The following is a 23437-nucleotide window of genomic DNA, read 5'->3' as shown; positions in this document are numbered from 1 at the left end:
CTGAGTTCAACATGCAGACATTCACTGATTGCTTAATTACTGAAAGAGCTTTTAGAATCACAAAATCACTTCCATAGTACCTGTCTGTCAAGATGAAGTAGACTAAAAGATCTAAAAAAGGCAGAAATATAACACAGGGCAGTCTTAAGAAAATAAGAACAAATGGGAAAACAAAGATATTCACCTCTATTAGCCTAGAAAAGGTGTATCAAATCATTTCCAATATCTCTCCAATTATTAACACCAAACTACACAGCCTTAGAATATCAGCAAAGTTCTACTTGAGTTCATGGCAGGTTTTACGTTCCCAGCAGAATTTTTTCAAATGAATACCATTCATGCATACTGTGATGTCAGATACACACTCATCAGTAACACTATCAACTTTTTTAAAAAGTTTTACAATTACATTGGGCACTGCTAAACAGATTGAATTTTTAAACATTTTAATCCCAGTTAAAATTACTTTTAGAAACTGACCCTGCGAAGAATCGTTACAATAAGAATTTTGTAAACGACTTTCTTAGCCTAAATCTAGATGGTAAGTTTTTTCGATAAGGTCAAATACTGTAGTATTCTGTTTTTCTTAAGATTAGAGTTTTATTTCTCTTTTCTGAACCTTTTATATTTAATTTAATTGATGAAGCTTGTTTTAGCCAAATCTATTTCTATAGTATAAGATCAATAATATAAGAAAGGATTGAATATCTAAAGTATCTTCCCAAATTTTTGTATTAGTTGATATGAAAACTGACAAAATTTAATTCGTAAACTGGTTTTAAAATCCCATATTAGTAATCTTACTGTGTACCTTTTTACGGTGTGTTCACTGTTCTAATATTCTGATTTAGATTTATGTGTTTTTAATCTGTCGAAAACGGGGCAGAACGGATCAAGGTGAGCATTTCTAGAAGCATCTGTTGTTTTATTCATATATTACTGTTTTCTACACCTATTCTTGCAATTTTGCCAGTATCCCCTTATGGTATAGACAACTGTTGCAGGTAGTGACTTGTTTTTATTATATACTGTGTGTAAGCATGTGTGAAAGCGTTTGTCACAAGACTGTTCGCCTACCTCTGTTGTGAAGGATTACCTTATCGCAGCAAGCAGTAGGAGCTCTGCTGTCTCTAACTCAACATGTGCGATTAGTTCTCATTCTGTAATGGTGTAATCTACAGAGATAATGGCTTTGCTTAATGCACACTCTCTTAAGGTTTTTCAGGGATGCAGCTTCATTTAAATTCCAAAAGAAAAATCTGTTTGAATTTTAAATGGAGAGAATTCTATTAAACAGGAAGAGCGATAACCTTTGCAATCTCTGCTGTGCTCATGGTGTAATCTCAGTTTAATTTACTTTTATTTTTTATGAGCCTTTGTTAAACTGATCCTAGCAGGTTGTGCTGCAATTTCTCCAGAGAGGTTTATCTCTCAACATTTAAGATACAAAATGAATACCTGTTCACACAATGCATACCAAAAAAAAAGAAAAATCATTGCCTTTAGCACATTGGGAAATGCATTCAGAATATTTTTCTTACATCACCAGCGCACACAGGTGGAGCAAACAATTAAGATAGTGACAGATTATTTCTGGCACCCTAAATACCTCCAAACATGAAATGTAGCAGGATGTCATCAAACTTGACACATATGCAAAACATGTCCCCCTGTCTTCCAAAGAGAGCTCATTACCAGGCCCCTCTCAATATATTCACAATGTCTCCATTAGCCTTTTTCCCTTCCACCCAGCATGTGCAATCATTTCTGGTTGGATCAGAAACCTGCACGTTTCATTAGATTTCCATCAGACAGGCAAAATAGGCGCGTACGGGATAGCTCCATCAGCATGCTGCGTTCAAACCAGCTATCTACTGTAGTGTTTCAGGTGGATCCTGTAGAAAAAGAGTTTATGTCCATGGAAGGGCATATCAGAATATGGCAATGCAGTATTTTGATAAATGATAAAGGTACAAAAAATTTAAAGTATTGGAGAGGATATTATAAGGTGTCATGGACAATAAGGGGAATCAGAGCATAAAATTCATGTCATCTGTTCGATGGGCAACTGGGCTAATCTCTTCAATAACTAGAAAAAATCCAGATGTAGGTGTTAGCATTAGAAAAGTATTGATGATTCATCCTGCACAGCTTAACATTTTCCAAGTAATCTTCGTAGATCATTTGCAACATGCCAAATTATTGGATGTGCAAAAATTACATTGCAAGTGCAATTTAGCGCTCCCGGTGGAGCAGTGGGTAGTGCTGTTGCCTTTGCAGCTTGATCGATTCCTGGCCTGGAGTCTTTATGCTTAGAGTTTGCATGTTCTCCCTGTGCATGTGAAGGTTCTCTTTAGGTACTCTGGCTTCCTCCCACATGACTGTTAGGTTAATTGGGTTCTCTAAATTCTCCTTAGTTGTGAATGTGTGTGCATGGTTGTGTGCCTCTGTGTTGCTCTGCGACAGACTGACAACCTGTCCAGGGTGTGCCCCGCCTCTCTTCCCATAGACTGCCGAATATAGGTACCGGCCCCACCACGACCCTTAAGACGGACTATTTCAGAAACCAACATACAAGGGAAGGCGAAAGTTTGACAGCAGCTCTACTAAATGTCTACTTAAAGTATCATAAGCAATTATGACCCAATAAACTTCAAGTTGAAAAGGAAAGCTTAGATTTAAACATTAACCTATTAGGTATTTTTAACATAAATTGGCTCTCAAACATACAGGGCACTGAAACATTTCCAGTAGCCTTAAAAAAATCAAAAGTCAAGTCTAAAGTTAACTGAACAGCACTAATAGACAAGAATAGATAACAAATGTGGAGCTTATAAAGACGTTACAAGGGCTATAACATTATTAGAGACGACTTAAGGATTAAATACCAAATGCATCTTCTGATAGCCAGTGCAGTTTAAAACAAAAATAAACTTCTAAGACATTTACAGAGTTGTATATTGGACAAATAACTTCAGGAGAATTTTACCTGGGAGTGAAAAATTGATGCTTTAAAGGTGTTAGCACAATTTACTTAACAGGTGACCTTGATTAGCTGGGTCATAGAGCTGCTGCCACTGCATGGCCTGCAATTGATACCTTTAATAAGAAAATTTTGAATTGGCTTTTCAAACATTTATTTGTTGGGTTTTTTTTTTTGGTTTTTTTTGGTCTACCTAAGAAGCGTGCCTGCATTGGAACCTTAAAAGAGATATTTGTTTCCACATTGTACAATTTTCCAGACATGATTATGTACTTAATGCAAGCAACTGAGAAGTTTAGCAGAGGGGCATTTTTCTGCTCCATATAGGCAAATAAATATCAAATCATTCTGTTACTTTCTCTGACATCTCATTAAAAGACTTTTTAAATATAAAAATAATGACATTTACACCTCTAAAAGGGCAACTTTTTGAAAACTTTGGTATATCTTTATGCATTGACCGAGCCAATGCCTAAATAGTGCTGATGGCTATTATCAAAGCAGGTTGTGATGTTTTCTCAGACTGCATAAAATAGATGTAGTTTGTCTAAGTCATACCTAGGGAAAGATAGGATTTTATAAGATAACAAACGATAGTGGCTACAATACAACATGTACATTTTTGTCTGTAGCGTTACACACGACTGGGAAGTTTTCTTCTGGTCTCTAAGATAGACACATTTTGTGTTATACCCTACAAAGATAGAAAATCAATTTCCCAAATGTATGAGCAGAAGTTTGAAGTCAACATTTAGCCAGAGGGTAGAGAAGTATCAGAAGCCAGAAAACGGCTGAAACACCCTCAAAAGCTCCAAGACTGTGAGTCAAACTGGCTTTGTGTCAAACGGATGTAATTAACTAGTCTACATTAAGTCATCATTCTTGTTTTGGGGCCTTTTAAAACAGGTTGTTCTGTTTGGTTCCAAAACCAGAATGGTTGTTGTTTGACAGCTCATAATGATGAGCGACAAGTGTTGGCGCTGGAACTTGGTTGAGTGCCAAGTAAGTTGCAATGAGAGCATAATATGCTGACTCCAGGCAGACTGTTTGATTTTCTCTTTCCCCTCGTTTAGTTATAAATCACTGCAAATCACTGCAGTCATTAACTGTTTTATGAACTGGTGTAATAATTCTAACTTTATACAAAGTAGGAAACAACTATTTCTAAACGTGTCACCTTATGTTTACATCGCATGAGCTGCGCAAACAGTCCCTTGGGGTCCCAGTTTTAACTGTGTCCCAGCGCAGACAATGGTAACCATAGTAAAAGTATTTACTTTCATTCAAACAGGATTCAAATGAGGCTCATGCACACAGCAAATGAATTCACTCCTACTCTGCCCAAGAGTAGATGAAACCTTTAAAGCCTCAGTGGTTTTGGAGTAAAACAGAGCAAAACTCTTAAAATGAGCTTTTGTTTTGTAAGTGTTTTTCCTCTCTGCAGTAACACAAGTCAGATAATTTCAAAGCTGAATGAGCACATCCAGATATTCAAGTAACTTTATCCCTTCCCTGTAAATACATAAGCCTGACTTGTCACAGATTCAGCAGATAGGTAAGAAGGAGGCCGGCCACTGCTTTGTTCTCATGTGTTGAACTGCTTTGGAGCTGTGTGGGATTTTAGCTGTCAGATTTGTGCTTCCACACGCCCACTTGCACATTTACCTAAGCCTGAACTCTGAAGAGTCTGAAGTGTAAATTTGAGAGCCAAAGAAGTGAGCATGGACTCATTTCCAGTCAGGCTATGGCAGCTTCCTCTACCCTCCGGCCCTCAGGCTCTAACCCATCATCACAGTCCATTGAGGGACTTCTTTTTTATCAGTTTACCCCTCTGTCTCTATGTTTTGAATGGAATTAAAGAAGTGAAAGGTATTGCAAAAAGATGTCATACTATCAAGGAATTGTGTGTGTTTAATAAAAGCTAAATGCATTAACAAATTAAACAATAAAGACTATTAATTAAATAGATACTTTTCTTAGAAAATTAAATGCTAGATATGAGAGGTTAAGCAGCCCCTTACTGTGAATAACAGTGGAGAATAAAAAATGACATTCTAAATTTACAACATGATGCTCAATGTTTCTACATTTGGTAGAGATGAGTAAAAAGTCATCAAAACAAATCTTTAATATAGTGAAGGATGTACTTTTTCCGGATGGATCATCAAAATAAGTGGTCCTCCTAATTGTCAATCATTCTGGTGATATGTTTACGTTAGGCTGTTCTACGCGCTCGTCCCAATTTTCACTTACTTAGTGGAAAAATTGCAGATCGTATTTTTGAAACTAAGCTTGTATGAGCGATGCAAACAGCAACTTTTAAACAGAGTGTGCACAAGGAGAAATGGGTGCAGATACAGGATTGTGCACGTGCATTTTTTTTGTAGAGAGGGTGGGTTTTTTCAAAATTTTGCAAAAAATCATCCACTACACCTTTAATTTGAGTACCTTTAATTAAGGAAATTTAGTGAAGGGGCCTTAAAATACATATTTTATACACATTTTAAATGGGATTACCATTATTACTGGAGTGTTGTCTGTAAAACAATGCTTGTATGTCTTATGCTATTTGATAATTCTAAATAAATAAAATAAATGAAGCACATGTTATTGACCCTCCTCCCTGTGAAGTAGTTAATTCAAAGTATTCTTCACTCAGTAACAACTTTTACATAAAAGAGTATTGCTATCAATGCAAACCTTGTAGTGCTGACATAAAATGGTTACTGGTTAGGGTCTCTAGAAATTATACAAAAATTGTTTCTAGATTTGTTTCCTGTCTTAGAATTTGAATTAAATGTTTATAAACTCCTTTCTGTTTGTTTGTTTTTCTCAGTCACAGGTTTGGAAACCATTTTCGGCTTACATGGGGAAACGGTTGCGATTCCTTGCAAAACTGAAGCCAATATACAGGACGACTTCATCTTGATTAAATGGATATATGTAAGTCACAAAGGAGGTCAATGGATTCACTACGGTGACATCCGTCTGTCACCCATTTCTCATGTCTTAACATCTGGGAGCAGGGGATATGAATTAGAATGCACGTGATCTTTATATGTCTTCGCTTTATAAATGAGCAAAGGAGGCTAGACATTGTGCATGCTCTTGTTTGAATTGGGAAACATGCAGCAGATCACAAACAAGTGCTCTCTTCTTTTGTCTTCAGTACAAGGATCAGCAGGAGGTAGACCTTCTGGTGAAGAAACAGAAGGAGGAAGCCACTGTCACTGCCGGTGGTGAATATAAGGACAGAGTCAGCATGGCAGCAAACCTTAGCCTCTTGCTTGCAGATGCCAAACTGAGTGACCAGCGTACCTTCAAATGCATGGTTGTGGTTGGCGGAGATATTAAACAACATATAGTTAACCTGGAAATCCAGAGTGAGTATAAGCATTGCTCTTCTGTTATAAAAGTCTTCACAAACTTTAAAACAGACCCTGTTTTTGAGCTTAATCTGCTCTTCTCTGACTTATGACCCCTTTTTCTCTTCCATACTGCAGGTGCTTCTTAATAAAGTACAATACCATTAAAATAGAAATTAATTACCTGAATACAAAATCTGACAGTAGAGTATTATGTAGTTGCATTACACACAGAATTCTATCTTTTAAATGTGTATTTCTGTTATTTCTGTTGGTTGTGGTTGTAAAGCTCATGAAAATCCAGAAATCACGTCCTTATTACACAAATATTAAAAAAATATCAAATAATAATTTCATCTAAAGTTAGTCATGCCAACCCCTTTGAACATTAGCGTTGCACAATAATTAAATGGTACCTATGGTGAATATTGCAATATCGATACGAGGTCTGATAAATAAACACATAAAGAAAAAGTGGGAATATTTTTCTGCTTTGGGTTTATTAAAAACCCAAAGCAGAAAAATCACTGAATTTTCCATTTTTAACTTGAGCAAAGTTGCTTTTGATTGATTAGCGCTCTGTTGGCATTAAAACTTAGCTGTATTACTTTATAGACTTGATCAGCTCTATGCCTGCTGAAACATTTTGTTGCATTAGAAAAACAAGAGTTTAAAGGCGGTTCTTTTTGAGATGCGCATAACAATGACACATTTGTGATGCAACCTTGGTTAATGTTTTCTTTATGTGAAATAACACATAGCAGATGTAGTCTGCTGTGCCTTCCCCTTGTCCCCACTCATTCAGTTGAGTGGCAAAAAAAGCAGTTTGTGTGTAAAAAAAAAAATAAAAAATCACTCGTGTCCAATGGTTGGTATCTGGTCAATAGATTTTTTTTTATGTGTGAATGTACCATCTATACCCTGTATTTTTGGAGGGGTGAATACGTTTCAAGTCTGGCTAAAAAAAAATCAATATGTCAAAGAAGGTTGTTAACAAAGAAAAGTTTAGATGCTTTATAGTTTTCTGGTGTTTAGCCATGCTAGTTTTGGATTTGATTAAACATAGAGGACCAAAGCTAGCAGATGACGCCACTCTGCAAATCCTCTCACTATACAAACCCCCTCCTGGACTTTAATCAAGTCTATGAATCTCCATTCTTCCTCCAAACTATGAGCCTTCAGCTTGAGGCACAGTTCTAAAAACTATGAAATATAAAACATTTTTTTCTTTTTAAAATTCCACTAGCCGAGGTAATCTTCTGATGTTTTATGTCCAGAAGTGCCTGCCCAAAAGCCATGCCACAGTTGTAGACCATGTCCTGGAGATATCTATGTGTCATGGCTCTTAAAACTCTCATGAAGCTCTTGATAACGAACATTCTCCTGCCACACATTTCCTGTTGTAGCCGTTAATATGCACGGTTACAGCACTCTGAACAGCCAGCTAATTTAGCTGGGTTAGATAAATTAACATCTCCATGATAATAGAATTTATTCAGATGCACCTGTATTCATTATCGGGTCTAATTGAGTATGAGATTGGCATAATAGAAATATCCTCTAACATGATGTTGCTCCTTTAAGAAATTACATGTGAAGAATAAGGAGTTTCACACAGTTCAGAAGCAGTGTCCTTTGGGACAGGATAAATTAATTTTTTTTGGATTTAAAGCTTATTTACCCTGGAGATTTCATATGCACAAACATCTTTTTAGCACTAAAATAGAAAGCATAATATAGCCCCTAAAAATTCTACTTTGACTGACAGCAGCAGCAACAGTTGTCTCTGCTAACAACCTTTTCATTAACACATTTTTTTGTTGTTGTTCTTTATTGCAGAGTTGCCTGAAGCTCCCTTTATAACTGAAAAAGCAGAAGCACTGGAGATTGGCAAACGCACAAAGGTGAAGTTTATTTTATGATAAATGTTGCCCATACCTACGTTATTTCTGGCTGCTACTCATCAAGGGATGTCCCTGATTTGTGCTGTGCTATCTCGGGACCTATAGCAGAGGCCATGAATGTTACTACAGTAATGAGTTCTTTGAAGTGATTCTCATAAATTAGTGAAGAGCAGAACCCCTCCTTCCCTACAGCAATTAGAATACTCAGAGGATTGGATGGGCTTTAGAAACGCTCCGAGCATTTCATGGTCTGCTGCCTGGAAAAGTCTTTTACTTCTCAAATGCTGTAGAGGCACAAAAAATATATAAAAAATCTAATATGTTTGGTCATTTTAAAATATGAATAAGATGCTGAATTTTCAGTGGAGTTGTATGACTACAGTGGCATGCAAAAGTATTAAAGTTTTTTATTTTTTTACATGTTGTCACTTTGAAACTGCACACCAATTTACTTTGTTAGAATTTTAGAGTATATACCACACAGTGACTGGAATTTTATTTTTTTTGGTTGGAGACAGAAGCTAGCCCGAATTTACGGGAACAACTAAATACAGACGACCCTTCAGGCTTCTAAAGTCTTAAAAGTTCAGCTGGACAGCCAAGATAGGCTTAAATCTATTTCTGTGGAAAACTTACAAATTCTTACAAAATCTTTTCCAAATTCTCAGGCTAATCTTTGACTATTTTGAGAGGAAAATTGTGCATAAAATTTCAGACCACACCCCAAACAATAATCTTCATTGCGAAATACGGTGGTGGTTAAATCATACTGTTGGGAGGCTTTTTTTAGCAGAGCAATGGTAGCAGATCAGAGTTGATGAGAGGAAATGAAGGGAATTACTGAAGGATAATCTGACTGATAGACGGAGATTTATCAGAAAACTTGAAGCATTAGTGGAAATTTGCCTTCCAGTAGAACAACTAACCTGAGCATAAAGACTAACCAGATCACATCAGCCAAACAGCTGCATGGTCATGTGCTGTTCTGCAAATAAGAACGACCAAAAATGTCAGACGTTTAACTGAAACCATAATTTTCTTAGTGAAACATGGTGGAGGCTGGACTATGCCTTTGGTGCTTTCCACGCAGGAACAGGAAACCTGGTCAGAGTGAGAAAAAGTTTATTCTACACAATACTGACTGAGTTTAAATGTAAATGCAGAAACATACCAATTTATTTCACAATGATGCACAACTCTTTTTGAAAAGAAGTGACCTCACAAAGTGGGAAAAATTAAATTGTATGAACTTGAAACTCGCTTTATGTTTCTCATTTCTGTATTGTTTTTATTTTTTTTTATGATTTATCTGTTTGGTTCTTAAAATAATTCTGTTTATTCCACAGCTGGGAACCTGTTTTGCAAAGCATGGTAATCCAGCTGCCAAAATCGTTTGGCTGAAGAACAACAAAACTCTTTTGTCTGATGGAAACCGTACGTATTCTTTATTCCTTTCATGTATAGAACTATAATATCAGCATATCCTTTGGGCAATTGCTTCTGAACTGTTTCTCTGTCAGGCGGTGCATGTAAGAGGTGTTTTCATTGGTGCTGATTTTTCTCCTTTTTGTATGTTTGCGTTCAGGTATTTTGATCAATGAGACGGTAGTCAAACAACCAGAGACTCAACTGTCGAATGTGGCGTCCACCCTGCATTACTCTGCTGAGAAGAAAGACACATCCGCCCAGTTCAGCTGCAGGGCTGAGCACCCACTTGGTGTTGACCTTGTGTCCCCCCCAGAGACTTTCAGCATCACTTGTAAGTCACGCTATATATTATTGAGAGCTTTTTGAATATTGAATAACCAAATAAAATGTAGAAATTATGTAGAGGATGATGGATTCATTTATTGTTTTTTGTGGAATACCTTTAGAAAGATTTAATATTTTATTTAGAGTTTTGCTGTAGTCAAGAACAACTTTGCAAAGCGGCATTTTTATTTCCACTCCATCCATTTTTTTATTTTCCTTTGTACTTTATTATAAAATTAAATAAAAATAAAAACTTGCTTGAGTGTTGATGTGAGGAATGTGTGATACTTTTGCTTATGGGTTCCTCCTCCAAGCTAAGCCTACCGTGCAACGGGATTTTTTTCTCTCCCTCAATTTTTTCTTCATAGGCTCCATTTAAAACACAGATGTAAATCCAGCTGTTTAGAGCTTAATTAAAAGGAGATTATTATTTTTGAAGTTATTATATAGCTTTATTTATTCTTTTAATGATATTTATTCCCCATCTCCATTGTTTAAAACTTCGTCTTTCTTTTATGGACACTTTAAAAATGCCAGTAGCATATGTAATTTACTTGGATGGAACTAAACTGGAATGGCACCTTATCCTTTGAGCAAACAGTCTTTGTAAATCCCCTGCAATTCGCCCACTTATTAGATTGGTAGTTAGGAAGAAGAAAAAAAAGCCCCTTCTTTTGAATCTTTGAAAATCCAGCCCATAGTTTTATGCATATAGATCAATAAGTTCAGTTTTCACTGCCTTTCAGCAGCAGCTTTCTTTTCTTTTAGCCGCTTTTCTACAAAAAACAGATTTGTGGATTGCCTGACTTTTAGTTGTTCAATCCACACATTATCAGACCAGAGGCGTGCCATGCTGCAGCTCCTCCATAGTTTCAGTGCACCTCTTATTTTGATCTCTTATTGTTGCTATTAGTTGAGATAATTTGACATTTCTGGAAACAATTTCCTGGTGCTTTATAGACTTTCTTTTTTCAGATGATGGACATTGCTCAGTACTGCTTAAACAAGTTTCTTATAACCTTCTCCACAACTTCATCCTCTACCTGTTGGGTCCTTCTATTTTTTTATTTATTTTTTTGTCTTTATGATCCTGTTGGTTCATTAATATGCTCTAAAAGATGTCTGACACCACACAAGGTGAATTATCTTTGTTAATTAGGTGAAGGGAATTTGTTGCACTCGATCCTTGCCTTTATTTAATTTTATTAAAGGAAAGTGAGAGTGATGAGTATGGTCTTTTTCCCCCTGCCTTTTATTGTCATTACACTGTCACAAGTGCAGAGCAACGAAATGAACTCTCTGCATTTAACCCATCCCCCTGTGGATGGGCTGCCATTGTGCGGCGCCCGGGGAGCAGTGTGAGGTTTAGGGTCTTTGCCCAGAAACCCAGAGTGGCAGTCTGTGGGAGTGGGTTGCGTACTCAGAACCTCAGGATTCCAAGGTTTATGCCCTATCCACTAGGCCACCACTCAATACCCGTATTTTCACGACTATAAGGCGCACCTAAACGTCTTTTTTTCCCCTCAAAATGTGGGGTGCGCCCTATGGTGCGGTGCGCCCTATCTGCGGACGTTGTTGAGACCACCATGAGTATGTGAGAACCTTAAAGGGGGAAGTGTGGGCGTGGCTTGTGTATAAAAGAACAGGTATGTGCTTTATGCAGAACATTGTTGTCTTAACAACCCTGGAAATGGCAAAGAGACACGCCTATGAAGCCCAGTTTAAACTGAAGGCTATCAGCTACGCAGAGGAACATGGAAATCGAGCAGCTGCGAGAGAATTCAATATAAATGAATCGATGGTTCGCAAGTGGAGGAAGCTGGAAAACGAACTCCGACTGGTGAAGAAGACGCAGCTGAATTTCCGCGGACATAAGGCGAGGTGGCCCGAGTTGGAGGAAAGACTCGAGCGGTGGATCGTGGAGCAAAGAACGAGTGGGGCCAGCGTTTCAACTCCAGCTGGAGTTGTTATTAAGGCGAATGAAAAAGGCTGGATGGACGAGGAGATGATGAAAGCTTGGCTGAGGGAGGTGTATGTAAGGAGACCAGGTGGTTTTTTCCACGCATCACCATCTCTGTTAATTTGTGACTCCATGCGTGCCCATCTCACAGCCGATGTGAAAAAAAAGGTCAAAGAAATGAACGCTGTGCTTGCTGTTATTCCGGGAGGTCTGACAAAGGAACTTCAACAGCTCGACATCGGTGTGAACCGGCCGTTCAAAGTAAGGCTGCGAGCGGCGTGGGAGCGATGGATGACAGACGGAGAGCACAGTTTCACTAAAAGTGGAAGGCAGCGCCGGGCAAGTTACGCCACCGTTTGCGGATGGATTGTAGATGCTTGGACTAACGTTTCTGCTGGGACTGTTGTTCGAGCTTTCGCAAAAGCTGGCATCATTTCCAAGGAGCCGCCCGGCACGGAAAGTGACTCTGACAGCGAAGAAGAAGGGGAAACTGGCATGTCGGATTTAGCGCAGCTGTTTAATTCAGAAACAGAGGATGAGGACTTTGAGGGGTTTGATTAATACTCTGTAATAAATACTTGAATAAAGCACAATCATACTCAGTTTTGCTCCCGCTCTATTTTTCTACCTGAAAACTTAATTCAACAGCAGCCTCTGGGCCGCGGCGCATCCGGGCTCACCTCCGCAGGTGTTTTTTCATCTAAATAATCTAAATCTTTTTAAGTGAGAAAGTCCACCTGAAAATTTAATCATTGCAGTCAGTTCATCCAGATTATTATCCTGCCTATGTTTTAAGTTAATTTATGCGTCAATAAACTGTATCAGAGGAGTAATCACAGCCCTGTGTCATCAGCGATGTGTCTCTCACGGCCGGTTCCCAGGTTTGAATAATACTTTGTAATAAATACACCTTGCAGCTTTATTTGCTGTGATCAGTGGGAATAAAGTAGTTTTAATATGTTTTTAAGTGGGAAAATCCACCTGAGAGGACATGTACCTGTATATAAAAAACGCGCCCTATAGTCCGGTGCGCCTTATGTGTGTGTTAAATACAGAAATGGCACACATAACTGAGACTGCGCCTTTTAGTCCGGTGCGCCTTATGGTCGTGAAAATACGGTACCTTGTTAAATATAATAGATATGTATTTTTCTTTTTTAATTATAGATGTATTTTTTTTTTCTATCTTCTGTATAATATATACATTTTAAATGCTTTATTTAATATTTACCAGGAGTAACAATAGTTGAAGCAGAAATCCCTTTAGTCAGGATAAAAGAAATCATCTTCATTGCTAAGTCAAAAGAATAAGCAAGAAGAATATGAAGATACATACAAGCAGCCTATATAGATAGTAATGCAGTTATTCTTTTGGAGGGTGTGGCAGGAAAAAAGTGGGCATAAACCTGTAGCTGTGGCAGTGATGAGCAAGCAGCACAGGTATGATATAGGAATTGAACATCATTAATGACACAACCCACACAGTGTGACACATAGCTTTACAGATATGAGTAACCAGCAGGAAATGTTCTTCCTTGGCTCATCTCCATTCTTTAAGCCCAGCAATGTGACAGTTTATACACTATAACTCTGCTAAACTTAGATTAAATAATGTTAAAGTTTGGTTTTAGAATCATTTACTATAAGAAAAACAGTTATTTTAAAGAAGGATCGCTCCAGGCAATAAGTACTGTGAAAAAGCTCTGAGTCGAGGAGCCTTTAGGGAGCAATACCCTACGTTATAGTCTAGGATTCATTTATCATGCCACATATTTCAGTTTTTAGCTTGTAAAATAATTTGAAAGCAAGGAATCCTTCAAAGAATGCAAATGTTATCATTGCATTTATGGCATACAAAGAAATGTAGCGAGTCTCCTAAAAAAATATATATATAGATATATTGACATTTAAATCCCTTCCCCAACATTCCTTTTTATTCTCACTCTCCCTTTTCTTTCCTCTTCACAGCTAACTAATATTATACATCTCTTCTGTTGGTGCAGCACACAAAAATCCCAACAAAATGCATTGAAGTTTGTGCTTGAAAAATTCAGAAGGGTAGAATATTTTTGGAAGGTGCTGTCAGTGGTGTTTGCCTCTTTGCAGCTTTCATCTTTCCACATGAAGTCTACACGAAATAAATACAAAACTTTTGTTTTACCATTTAAAACTTGAAACCTTCATTTTCTCTCAGCTTTAACTTCCTTTTTGAGATATTTAGATTTCTCTCGTCTTTGTCTCCACTTTTGCTGGGCAGATTTAAAGTAAGGTCACACAAGTTGCTTTGGTTTAGAAAAAATATTGCAGGAAGCATTTGCTGCTGTGGAAATCCTGCAATTGTGGCCTACCCTTAAGGATAGCCTGACTCATGAGATGTCAACCACTTCAAGCTATAGCACCCATCTCTATTTTACAATCACCTCTGTGTTGCACTAACTGGAAATGTCAGGTTTGATTTGGATGGGGCAGATTACTAATTATAATACTCCTCGAAATCATTAATTCTATAACAAAATGTCTAAAAAAAAATTTTTTTTTTTTTTTTTTTTTCCTTTTAATTGCTGTTATAAAATTGATTTTACGCTTTTGGTCACTTTATGGCTGGTGCCTATCTCTAGCTGTCTACGTGCCAGAAGCGTAGTTCACCCTGGAAAGGTTGCCAGTCTATTGCAGGGCAGCAAAAACTGGACAAAAAACTATTCACGCACATACTCACACCTAAGGAGAATTTACAGAAGCCAATTAACCTAACAGTCATGTTTTTGGATTTTGGGAGGAAGCCGGAGTACCCGGAGAGAACCCACGCATGCTCAGGTAGAACATGCCAACTCCATGCAGAGAGACCCCAGGCCAGGAATTGAACCCAGAACCTTCTTGCTGCAAGGCAGCAGTGCTGTCCACTTAGCAGCCCTGTATGAAATCCTTGACTAGAAATTAATTTTCCTTACATGCATATTAAATGCTTTGGTATTAGCTAAACATTCTAATTGCGCTGCTGAATTGACGCATATGTCAATAAGAACTGCCTGCAGACGATCCACAATCATGTTAATAACTGCTGATTGTGTCTGATGCAGATTCTTTTTAGGATTAAAAATAAATAAGTTAATTACTGTGTCTTTTCTAGTGCTTGATTTTAAAAATTATTAAAAGATTACGGTAAAAAAAAGCTGACATTTGCCAAATAATTAGTAGGACTATCTGCTCAGACAGCCAGTCTGCAGTCACTTGCTTATGAAACTCGCCTCCTGTAGTTTAAAACAATCTTACCCTAGTAAGAATACTGGCTGGTGCTATTTTTTTTTTATAATTTCTTCTGCTCCACTTTTTGGCACCTGTACCTCAAAACAGTTTTGTAAGTGAGGTAAATGTATTGCAGTATACTTTCAGCCAGCTGTTCCGCTGTGACAATATCTGGAGTGCATTATTTCTCTATGCTCTTTCTTGGTAGAGGAATGTCTTTGTTATTATTGACAATAATCCTGTCTATTCACAATCTTTTCATTAAAAAATGAAATACGGAAAGACATAAAATAACTAGAAGAAAGGCTTATAAACAAAGAAAACAAACAATAATTTATGTAGAGGGCAATGACTATGTGGGAGACCAACGTTTAAAATAACAGCACCAGAACTTGTTAAGAAATTAATAATGTTCAAGAATAAAGTAGTAGTTTCTCAGAAACCTAAATGAATACATATTTTAACCTAGTTCAATTCTTATTTTGTCCAAAATCTGGCTGAATAAAACTGTTGGATCTTTCTCAGTGTGCAGAGTTGATCCATTGTTTTTCAGCTGAGATGACAGAGATTATACTCTCACTACTCGTCCTCTTAAATTATCCGGGAGAACTGCTGTCTCAACAGTGACTCCTAAATATCCCTCCCATCAGACACCTGCTACAGGACCTCTGGAGGAAGCCCAGGGCGTACCAGAGCCAGCAGAGAGTCATTGTCCCCCCAGTGTGTCCTGGGGATCCCCTCGTTGATAGCCAAGCTCCTCAACCATCCGGCACCATCTCTCTGGGCTCAGTCTGACGTGTGGTTTTTGGATATGCAGTGTCAGCAGGTAGAGCGCATCAGAGCGCCGGGCCACATCATGAGCTTTGAACTTTTAAACCCTGCAGTTTCGTCGTCCAGTTTGGGCTGTAGCTGTGTGCAATGATTGAAAATAAAAAAACAATCATATAAAGTAAAGAAAAAGGGGCCAGGACAATCCAGTATTAAAAATGCAGGCAGAGAGCTTATTATTTCTGTCAAAGTTATATGCTGTCTGGATGTTTACTGGGAAGGTTGAGCTATTAGCTGATATAGTGAATCGTTTAAAGTACATTCGCCTGTCTATTCAGTACATAATGAGCTGCATAAAAACAGCCTCTGACCCATCAGAGAATCAGCAAACACTCTTTGCAGCTGATACTGATCAGAGCTTTTTTTTTACATTTTTGGTGATTATTTTTGCTTCAAGTCAAAGAAGGGGAAAGCAATCGCAGCTGAATACATTTCTATCTAAACATACAGGGTTCATAAAGGATGTTTTAGTTTTTTTGGGGGGAACAAATATTGAAGTTATCCCCTCACTTCAGTTGAAAATGGAGCTTTAAGTGCAGGAGCTACTTCTGCGTAGACATTTTTTAATGTTTTAATGTCTTCAGACGGAGCAGAAACACTGAACTTTGAAATGATTGTTTGCTTGAAAGCATTAGCTTGGTCATAACCAATGCTGTGGTGAAAAGTTGAAGCTCTCAGGATGACGTCTGAGGGAGAAAGCTTCCTCAGTTGTTGCTGTCTGACACATGTCTTCTTGCTTTTCTGCACAGACTCCACAGAGAACATTGCTCTTCAGGTTGAAGATGAGGATCAGATTGTAGAGGGAAGCAACATGACTCTGAAGTGCGTGGCAGATGGAAACCCTCCTCCTACCAGCTTCTACTTTCTCCTTAAGGTACCAAAATTCACAGAAATGCCTTCACCTTTATGCTTTTGAGAAGTTAACTAAATCATATGCACAGTGCTGTCACAAAATCCCCTTTGCTGTTCTCTTCTGGTTTTTCTGTCAGACCATGAAATAATTACAATGTCAAACATCAGTTAAAAATGCAAAATTAGAGTTTAATTTACTAAGGAATAAATAGTTTTCCCACTATCCATAGCTGGTTAAGGGGCAAAAAAATTTAAGTGGAACATGAAATAAATAAATGTGCCATGAAATAATGACATGTAAAATAAATATACTATCAAAATTAACTGTGAATAATAAAATGCACCCCTCATTTACAACTATTTATTTTATACTATATTTATTTTTTCATCCATTCCACATTAACCCTCTCTACCATAAAACCAACCTGGTTTTAAGTGAAAAAGTTTTAAACTTTACTGGTTGTACTGTCCTGTGGGACAATGATCCCTGTCAGGAGTTTGCAAAAATCACTTTCAAGATATTTGAAACTCTTCCTGACACAACTATTTTATTCTTACCACACTTAAAGGTTTTAAAGTGTGGACATCCTGTTGGGCTTAAATCCTGACTTCTGTCGTATTTCCTTTTAAGACATACATTGGTGGCGCTAATGGGCTTTGGATGAATGTATTTATCAGGTGCCCTTAAGTTTAAAAGGATCATTCACATGGTTCACAAGTTCAGTTGAAAATCAAACAGCAGAAAGGTTAACCCTTCATTTTTATGTCTTTAATTTAATAAATCAACCCTTAGCAATGCAATTTTTTCTCAGGACAGTTTACTGTTTAATATGCATTTTTTTCTTAAAAAAATAATCAAGAATAATGACACATAATAACATCAAAGCAAAAAAAGAGCTCTGGTATAAGAGTAGCATCAGGATCGGCTGTGATACAAACTTGTTATCAATTCTGATTTGAAAAAAGAAAGATTTGTTGGGCATTGTTCCTCTGATATTTTGTCTTCTCAGGCTACCTAAATATATTTCTGTACTTACTTCTTTCCTCTTCATTTTCTTCCTCTATTCAAATGCGGTATTCTTACATCACATCCTCTCATCCAGCTTTTTTGCATGCACTCATACTTCAAGCAAACCACCTTGGGGTTCAGATTAACCATGTTGAAATCTACATCTCTAACCCTGCCAGGTTTTTTTTTTTGTTCCATTACAGGGTCTAGAATGGGATCACGCTCCAGTCTGACCTGTTACAGAAAGTTTTAAAGAATACTTTATCACCTTATTAGTTAATAACCTGTTTTTGAAAATATTTCAGTCATTTCAATCAGACATGATGATCAGGTTTTTTTTTTTTTGTTAGTTTTCTTATTTATTTTTTTAATCATTCAGCCTGAGGCTGGGAAAGTATTTGCCAATACATTGAACAAGTGTAAGACACTCCACTCCAGCACTTTAGGTGGCGGTATTACGCTTAAAGTGGGTTTACCCCCCCATACAGAATCTCAATATTGGTTAAAAAAGAATCACAAATTTCGATTTTTGGCTAAATTGTTCCACCCTTATTCAGACTATGCTGTCAGACATGCTCTATTTAGGTAATACTGCAATTTGTATATATTGACTTATCTCTGTTGTGTTTACCTCATAATATGGAACATTTAAATATTATCTGATTGAATGCTTTTTTGCAGGGGCATATGGTTAAAGTTGAAAACACAAACATGTACACCATCCAGGACATCTCACGTAACAACAGTGGGGAATACAAATGCTCTCTAATTGTTGACCCCTCAAAGGAAGGATCCAGGAACGTCACAGTCAACTGTAAGGATGTTTCATTGTTTACTCCTTTGGAGAATAACAGCTGCAATTTGGTCACATGCCTGCATCATTATCTCTGTAATTTCCTTCTTAGCCTGCAGACTTTCTTGTTACTATGAGATCGGAAGCTGTTTGTTAGAGAAGGAAGTCCTAATATCTCTCTTTGCCAGACAGTCCTCTTGTGATTTGCAGAGACAAGTGTTGTGTGTCAGCCGGACAGCTACTAATAGACTCTGCCTCTGAATCAAATGGAAAGTTGTGTGGTTAACGGCAAAGATGTTTCAGCTCTTATCGAACCTCTGAACTGTCTTCTCCACACTCTGTCCTCTTCAGTCCTAGATGTCAAGTTAAACCTCGATAAGACAGTCATCAGAGAAGCAGGTGGTTCTTTAAATATAAGTCTGGACATTGATTCTTCTGCAAAACCAACTGTCTCCTGGACAAAGGTAAAAGCAATCTTCTATAGAGGGAAGCTGCAATCGATTATGAAATGTTTGTGCTTGTTATTGAAAGTGCCGATGTTTCTATTCATTTGATGCAGGGAGGTGTTAAATTGAACCAAGGGCCCAAGAACACAAATCTTGCTTACTCAGACGCTGGTTTCTATGAGCTGGAGGTGATGCTTGGTCCCCTCCACAGAAAGGCATCTTTTCATCTGACTGTGCAAGGTAAGGTTTAAGGAAGTGGTTCGTTTCTCAGATAGCTGTGGAGATTTTTATTTCCCCTTATGTAAAAATAGAGAAAAAAAAGAGTTTCAGCTAAATGCCTTTTTGCAGGTTTAATGCCAAAGACTGAAGTAAAACAACATTGAACATATGAGGCTGAATAATTAACTGAACTGGTATTGGCTTGATAGAAAAATCAAAGCAAACAAATCTGTCAGTTAATCATCAAGGATAACGATTCACATTTAGTCATAACTTTTTACATTTATTTTCTGCATTGGCAGAGGCATGAATGGGGATCTGGTTTCATGTGTCATGGATGGCTACAACATGAAGCACCTGAGAAATTCATGAACTATTTAATGTACCTGAAGCTTTCTTATATTGTGGTACATCACAACCTCAAATTTCAATATTTGTTATTGGAAATTTATGTGATGGACACATTCCTGAGGAGTGTATGATTGGGAAGGGGGGAAATGATACATGCATTATGCAAGGTTTTATTATGAAAGATTGGCCTTCCTTTTCTCTGATGCATATAAACAGCATCTGGGGTAACCGGTTACATCATGAAGTTTATAAATAATTTCGGAATAGTCCACATTCAGACTGGAATTTAATCCTGACATAAATATAGTCAACCGCATCAGGGAGACTAAATAACAAAGCAGACAGGTGATGAGTGAAGGTTTGAAGAAATTCAAAGCTGGGTTAGGTTATAAAACAATTCCAAAGGTCTCAACAACTTGCAGAGAGTTTGGGGCAACTAGCTTCAAACCTACTACGTTACATCCTTCTTAACTGGCACACCTTCTACTCCATAGTAGCTGCAGAGGAGCTACTGAGATTAATCTGCTGACATAACCACTGTTAGTCTCGGAATTGCTGAGTAAGTCAAACATGGAAAAAGTCAAGGTATGATCCTTACCCTGACCCTAATCACACAAAAACACCTGCTATCGGGTGATTGTTGTCCTGTGATATTAACATATAAAAATTGCATAGTTATACCTTTCCTAAATCAAATGGGTAATCAGTTGAGCTGTTTTTGCTATACAAATAAAAAGGACAATAAATTCAGTGCCTAGACCTGTAAAGCTGGTAGAGAAACCACCCAATAAAATATTGGGTATAACTGGAGTGCCCTCCTTTGTGTTTTGAGGTGTCACATCAAATACTATACTAGAATAAACTTCAGGGTGTGTTTGTAACACAAACAAATGAGAGTGAGTTTTTCTTGAATGAAAATGTTTACTTTCCCATTTAAATCAAACCAATAAAATTTCAAATGAGGGATTATCTCACTTATTTTGAAAAAAATCCGACCACATTGTAAGATAACAGGACCCGTCAAACTGTTTGTCTGAACTGCTAGGACAAGTATCAACAAAAGAAATAAAGATTTGTGTATGCTGTGCCTTTTAGCAATAAAGTCGTTTGTTCATATTAGACACAAAAAAAGCATCTAGCATTTCATATAACCAACTCACGGTGTGGTTTCTTCTCAAAATATTGTCCCTTCAAGTTGCGACTTTTCTTCAAGTCTGTCATTTCAGACTTTGCCCATGAACAAAATGCCTCTATGACAAATCATTTTCTACTTCAGGTGTATCTGAAGTGTTCTGTGCCATTGCAGGTGCTCCGGTTATCAGAAATCTGCACGAACAGCATGACAAAGATGGCAACCGTAAAGTCTTAATTTGTGAGGCCGAAGGTTCCCCAAAGCCAGCTGTTTCCTGGAACATCAATGGCACTTTGGTATGCACACTAACACACACCTCTAAGGATAACCCATTTTCCTCCTTGGGATTACATGGAATTCACTTCTGCATAATTTTTGTTGGTCAGACCTATGATGTTTTTTCTAAGTGCACATACATTTATTCATAGTGGTTACAGAGTCCAGATAGCTACATACTCAGGTAGTTTTCACTATCATTAGCATCCTTGGTAAAGACATTTAAATGCCTTTAATTATTATCATTGTTAAATTTATTATAATGTAATGTAAAATTGTATTTTTTAACTAAATCAATTCTGGAAAAACTATTATCCTTAGCATCCCTAAAATTTAGAATCAGATTAAGTAAATTATGGTTTTCGTTGTATGATTCATCTAGGTACAAAGTATGATATTTCAAATCTCAAAATAACTGCAAATATATAAACAAGGCCCACCTCATGAAGTTAGGATGGTAGGAGAGATCAAAATAACCATTAATGCTAACTGATGGAGAGCAGCATTAAGTAGTTGCATCTTGTTTTCACCAAGTCTCCACAGCAATCATTAAGAGCTATCTATGTGTCAACAAATAGTGTGAAACGCGTAAATTTTGAAGCATGCTGTGCTTCCTAAACTCCTGGGAATTTAACTCTGCTTTTTATACGTCAGATTTCAATTGAGCCTTTTAGTGACACCTTGGAGAAATTTGGCAACAAAACAGAGGATTAATTCTATTTCTAGATTTTAAATCTTTTGACAACTAAATTAATGCACTTAAATTAAAGACTAGATTATTTTTTAACCCTTTTCACCTAACATTGTGCTACTTTAATATAAGACTGAAGGTGCTACAGTCCAAAAAGACACACATTAATCCAGGATACCAAATCATCTTAAGGGTATTGTATAATGCATAAATATATATCCAATATACATTAGTCTTGTTACTCTTCTTATTTATCATTTGTTAATTATTTGTCTTAAAGCATAAAACTTGCATCAAGTAGGGTTATGTTGATAGCATCGAAGCACTTAATCACATTTCCAGTACACGTGACATTTTCTAATAGGCAGATGCCATTAGCTAAATTCATTTTGCTGTAGGGTTAAATGCAAAGTGTCAGCAGAGGGTTTCCATTTTGGTTGAGTGCTTAGTGTGGACTGGCACCGCAAAGACTGAAGCTGCAATCCAGAAACATGAGCGATATGAAAGACTACGCATGTGCTAACTGTCACTTTAGATGAGATTCATACAGTAGCTGTAGGGAACATTCACAACTAAAACTATATTTTCATTTGGTTCAAGGACCTTTTATTTTTTACCATCATTTTTTTTTACTTTTCAGTTGCCATATGCAATCATTTTATTTTTTAAAAGTTATCAAGAATTTTATTAAGTTTAACTCAGAAAAAAGCAGTAAAGAAGAGTTTAAAAGCGTAACCCAATTATGGAAATAGTTTTCTTACAGCAAGAAGTTACTACGGTAGCATAGGCGGATATGGGAGGAAATTATCTTAAGATTGATTTGTGTCATTCCTCCGTACTGATGCTAAAACTGCTTATGTTTTTATATATGTTTCTAAATGGTGGAATATTCTAGCAACTAGTGGGGCTGCTCTATGGTTCATATTGAAAACATATTTTATTGTTATTTTTTTTAATTAATAGAACTAAAACACAATTTTGCATCAACGGCTTGCATGAGCTATGAGCAGCTTCATTCAATCTTTCCTAAATCTGTGAAATCTGTCCATAAACTGTGGTTATGTTTAATCGCAGTAACATTTTTTTTAAAGACTAATGTTTTTTTTTTTTTTGAATAGAATCTAATAAAAGTGGGTATGTTCTTTAACAAAGTCACTCTGAGTACATTCCTAAGGTTTCCCATGCCTTAACCTTGAGTTTAAAACAAAGTTTCAAGTCATTTAATGTGAAGAATGCTTTTAGTGTTTCGTGTTTCTTTTTGCCTTTAAAGCTTTAATTTTTTTTTCTTGTTAAATCAAAAGCGGTTGTCATAGCAATTCTTTAAGACAGCGGATTTTGATTTGATAAAAGGAAGACCACATCAGCCACTAAAGAATCTCCAATAATTAAACAGTGTGAAGCTCTTAGGTGTATGAGCATGTTTTCTTTGCAATGAGCAATGGATTGTTTGAGACATGGACATGTTTTGAACTCATATTACACATTTTCCAGAGAATGCTGCAATCATTACACAACATGTAGTGCTGATTGAGCAAAGACCTCATGCTACGGTAATTACATTAAAGTTAAATTACATTCTTCTGTTGAGCTGCAACGCGTCTGAACTGATCTGAGCATTCTTAGATGGTTATTC

The 23437-nt window shown here is 37.0% G+C and overlaps 1 protein-coding gene across 2 annotated transcripts in view; it reads left to right on the top strand.

The window, feature by feature from the left end:
- The window catches only part of LOC119795353 (CD166 antigen homolog), a 66774-nt gene that overhangs the window by 35688 nt on the left and 7649 nt on the right, over positions 1-23437 (top strand). For both annotated transcript variants that reach the window (XM_038303314.1, XM_038303313.1), the window contains exons 2-11: positions 5820-5926; positions 6153-6366; positions 8188-8252; positions 9599-9686; positions 9838-10011; positions 16785-16909; positions 18578-18710; positions 19041-19153; positions 19249-19375; positions 21012-21133. In XM_038303314.1, the coding sequence (XP_038159242.1) occupies positions 5820-5926; positions 6153-6366; positions 8188-8252; positions 9599-9686; positions 9838-10011; positions 16785-16909; positions 18578-18710; positions 19041-19153; positions 19249-19375; positions 21012-21133 (1268 nt within the window). The remainder of the gene's footprint in view (positions 1-5819; positions 5927-6152; positions 6367-8187; positions 8253-9598; positions 9687-9837; positions 10012-16784; positions 16910-18577; positions 18711-19040; positions 19154-19248; positions 19376-21011; positions 21134-23437) is intronic.

Source organism: Cyprinodon tularosa, unplaced genomic scaffold (assembly GCF_016077235.1).
Source record: "Cyprinodon tularosa strain WSP-4 unplaced genomic scaffold, ASM1607723v1 ctg51, whole genome shotgun sequence".
NCBI lineage: Eukaryota > Metazoa > Chordata > Actinopteri > Cyprinodontiformes > Cyprinodontidae > Cyprinodon > Cyprinodon tularosa.
This window is presented reverse-complemented; position numbering and strand designations above follow the sequence as displayed.